The sequence below is a fragment of the Drosophila suzukii genome, chromosome X, assembly GCF_043229965.1.
Source record: "Drosophila suzukii chromosome X, CBGP_Dsuzu_IsoJpt1.0, whole genome shotgun sequence".
NCBI lineage: Eukaryota > Metazoa > Arthropoda > Insecta > Diptera > Drosophilidae > Drosophila > Drosophila suzukii.
The window spans coordinates 18,345,836-18,348,622 of record NC_092084.1 but is presented as its reverse complement, the minus strand read 5'-3'; the positions used below and the strand labels follow the sequence as shown (position 1 = coordinate 18,348,622).

At 35.7% G+C, this 2,787-nt stretch overlaps 1 protein-coding gene across 1 annotated transcript; it reads right to left on the bottom strand.

The window, feature by feature from the left end:
* Positions 1 to 1,361: 1,361 nt before the first annotated feature.
* Positions 1,362 to 2,205, bottom strand: LOC108011128 (proteasome inhibitor PI31 subunit). The gene has a single exon (XM_017076200.3). It carries the CDS (start codon positions 2,101 to 2,103, stop codon positions 1,447 to 1,449), a length of 657 nt encoding a protein of 218 aa, XP_016931689.2. The 5' UTR covers positions 2,104 to 2,205; the 3' UTR covers positions 1,362 to 1,446.
* Positions 2,206 to 2,787: the final 582 nt, after the last annotated feature.

The window sequence follows — 2,787 nt, the reverse complement described above, 5'->3', positions numbered from 1 at the left end:
TATTCGAAAAAGAAATGTAAAACAGTTCATTTATTTATGACCACAGTGCGTAGGAATTATGAAAACATAATACAAACATTATATACATTCATATATATATACTTGATAAGTTATTTTAATTGTTAAATAAAAAGTTGTATACTATATACCAAATTTTTATTTAAAAAAAAAAAAAAAACATTTTTTATTTTATACTTTTGAATCTCATGTCTACTGTGTATCCACTTTCTGCTTAATTCTAATGTGTTAGTTTTGCTTTCCTCTGGTCAATGTTGATAATGTGTTGAATTGTCTCTTCCTCAGCCCACCGATCCATGCTTCTTACTACCGGGATTCGAACCCGGACCAGCGGCAATCTGGGGAGTTGGAGCTCAACCCCCTAGACTGCCGCCGGCGGCGAGGTGACAGGTTCCTAGGGATAAACTTACACCTCACCTGCTCAGACTTGTACGAAATAAAAAACCTTGCCTACTTTGATTTGTTAAATAGAGGGTTACGTTACTAATTTACATTTTAAGTAAGCCAATAGATGTCGGGGCCAAACTCGCCTTAGTAGAGCAGTAGCTAGGGCATTGAACTTATAAACTCTGAGTTGTGAGTTCGATTCCGGGTTGGAAATAACTTTTTATTTTTTTTGGTTTACTTATATTTATGTATTTCTGGTAAGCCATTGTGCTTTAATAATACAAGGAATTTTCATATAGAAAAAAATTACTTTAAAGTTAAGTTCTAAGTGGTGCTTGAAAATTCCTTTTGTTTTTTCTTTTTTAATACTTATATTTTTTGTATTCACTGCTATTTATGTATTTCTGGTAGGCTATTGCACTTTTATAGATATGTCATATATTATTATTATCCTTTTAATAAAATGAACTTCCTTTACAGGAAAAGTCATTCAATTTAAAATGTAAAAGTGGGTTCTTCTGAGTATAGGTTAAAAATTCATTTTTTGTTTGCTTTTCTCTTTTAAAACTTCTGTTAATTTTATTATGTTAATATATATTAGTATTTCTGGTAAACCATTGTGCTTTAATAACTATATTTTATTTATACTTTTAATAAAGGGAACTTCCTTGTAGGAAAGATTACTAAAAATTCGAATTAAAATGAAATCTGAGTGGAGTTTGAAAATTCCTTTTGTTTTTTCTTTTTTAATACTTATATTTTTTTATTCACTGGTACTTTTATAAATATATTATATATTATTATTATCCTATTAATAAAATGAACTTCCTCTACAGGAAAAGTCGTTCAATTTAAAGCTTAAAAGTGGGTTCTTCTGAGTATAGGTTAAAAATTCTTTTTTGGTTTGTTTTTCTCTTTTAAAACTTATGTTTTTTTATTATATTAAACCATTGTGCTTTAATAACTATATTTTATTTATCCTCTTCATAAAATGATCTTCCTATACAGGAAAAGTTATCAAACTTAAAACAGAATCCACTTCTAGGTGGACTCTTCTGTGCCCAGGTCATGGGTGCTCCTGACGAGGTCGAAGGTCACTTTGGAGGAAGCCGGGGACTGCCGGATGAGCAGATCTTTTTTGCGAATACCCCGCACGGCCGGATCCACCAGATCGAAGCGCAATCGACTCATTATCTTCTCCGCCTTGGGAATGCACTTCTCCACGGAGGATTTACTGGTGGAGATCACCAGATTCTCGGGCTGCAGACAGGCGATGGACACTCGCTTGCTGGTCCAGTTCTGCAGGCTGATCACCAGATCCCGACGACTCAGCTTGGCCAAGAGGACATACTGGCCGCCCAGCTCATCGACGTAGTGCAGCGAGTATCGGTGGGCATCCCGATTCCAGTGATCAGGTAGGAATTCACTGGAACAGCCTCCAGCCATCTGCCTTTCACCGGATTTGGCGGTGTCCTTGGTGGTGCATCGCAGGCGGTACTCCTTGGTGACCAGAAAGTGGGTTAGGGCTATCAACAGATCGGACTTCTTGCGAATACCCGGCCGGATGGAGCGGAACAGCAGTGGCCAGTCGTAGGACTCGATTTCGGTTTCGCTTTTCCCCAGGACTCCAATCCCCAGGGATTGCAGCGACTTTTGGCTGAGATGGGATAGTGATGAAGTGGTGACTGGCGTTTCCATAGCGATCAAGTTGAGGGCATCTTTATGAAGCTCGGTTTTTGTTCACAGGTAATTTTGAACTTACTGACAACCCAAGAAAACTCCAAAGGGAGACTAGATAAAGGTTCTTAGTTTGTAAAAGTTTATAGTTTTAAAACACTGCACTTAAAATTAGCTCAATAATAAAATAGTTAATATTAAGTAATTAAAGTTTTAATATAAGAGGTGGCTGGCGAGTTCAGTCGATCATCTTTTTGAAGTTCCGTTTTTTTTACCGGTAATTTTGAACTCACTGAAAAAATGTGAATCTCGTATTTTTGACCAAAATCGAAATTTGGCCCTAATAATTTATTTTTTTGGCTGCTATAACATAAATAATCGTCAGATCGAAGAATGCCATACCTCGTTGAACTCGTTGTTAAATTTCCAATCCATTGGCATTTAAACCTGAAAATTTTTAAGTTTTTACATTTTTCGCAAAAAAACACGATGCACCGCCTTAATTTGGCCAAACTACGACTGAAAAACCACTAAAAAATGTGTATTTTTGACCAAAATCTGATTCCCATTTTTCGCTCTAAAAATGTAGTTTTTGGCTGCTTAACAAAAATAAACGTCTGATCAAAGAATGCCTCATTGAACCACAACTTTGTTTAATATGCTAGAATTTAAAAACTCTTTGCTGAACTTTTTCAAAAAATATAA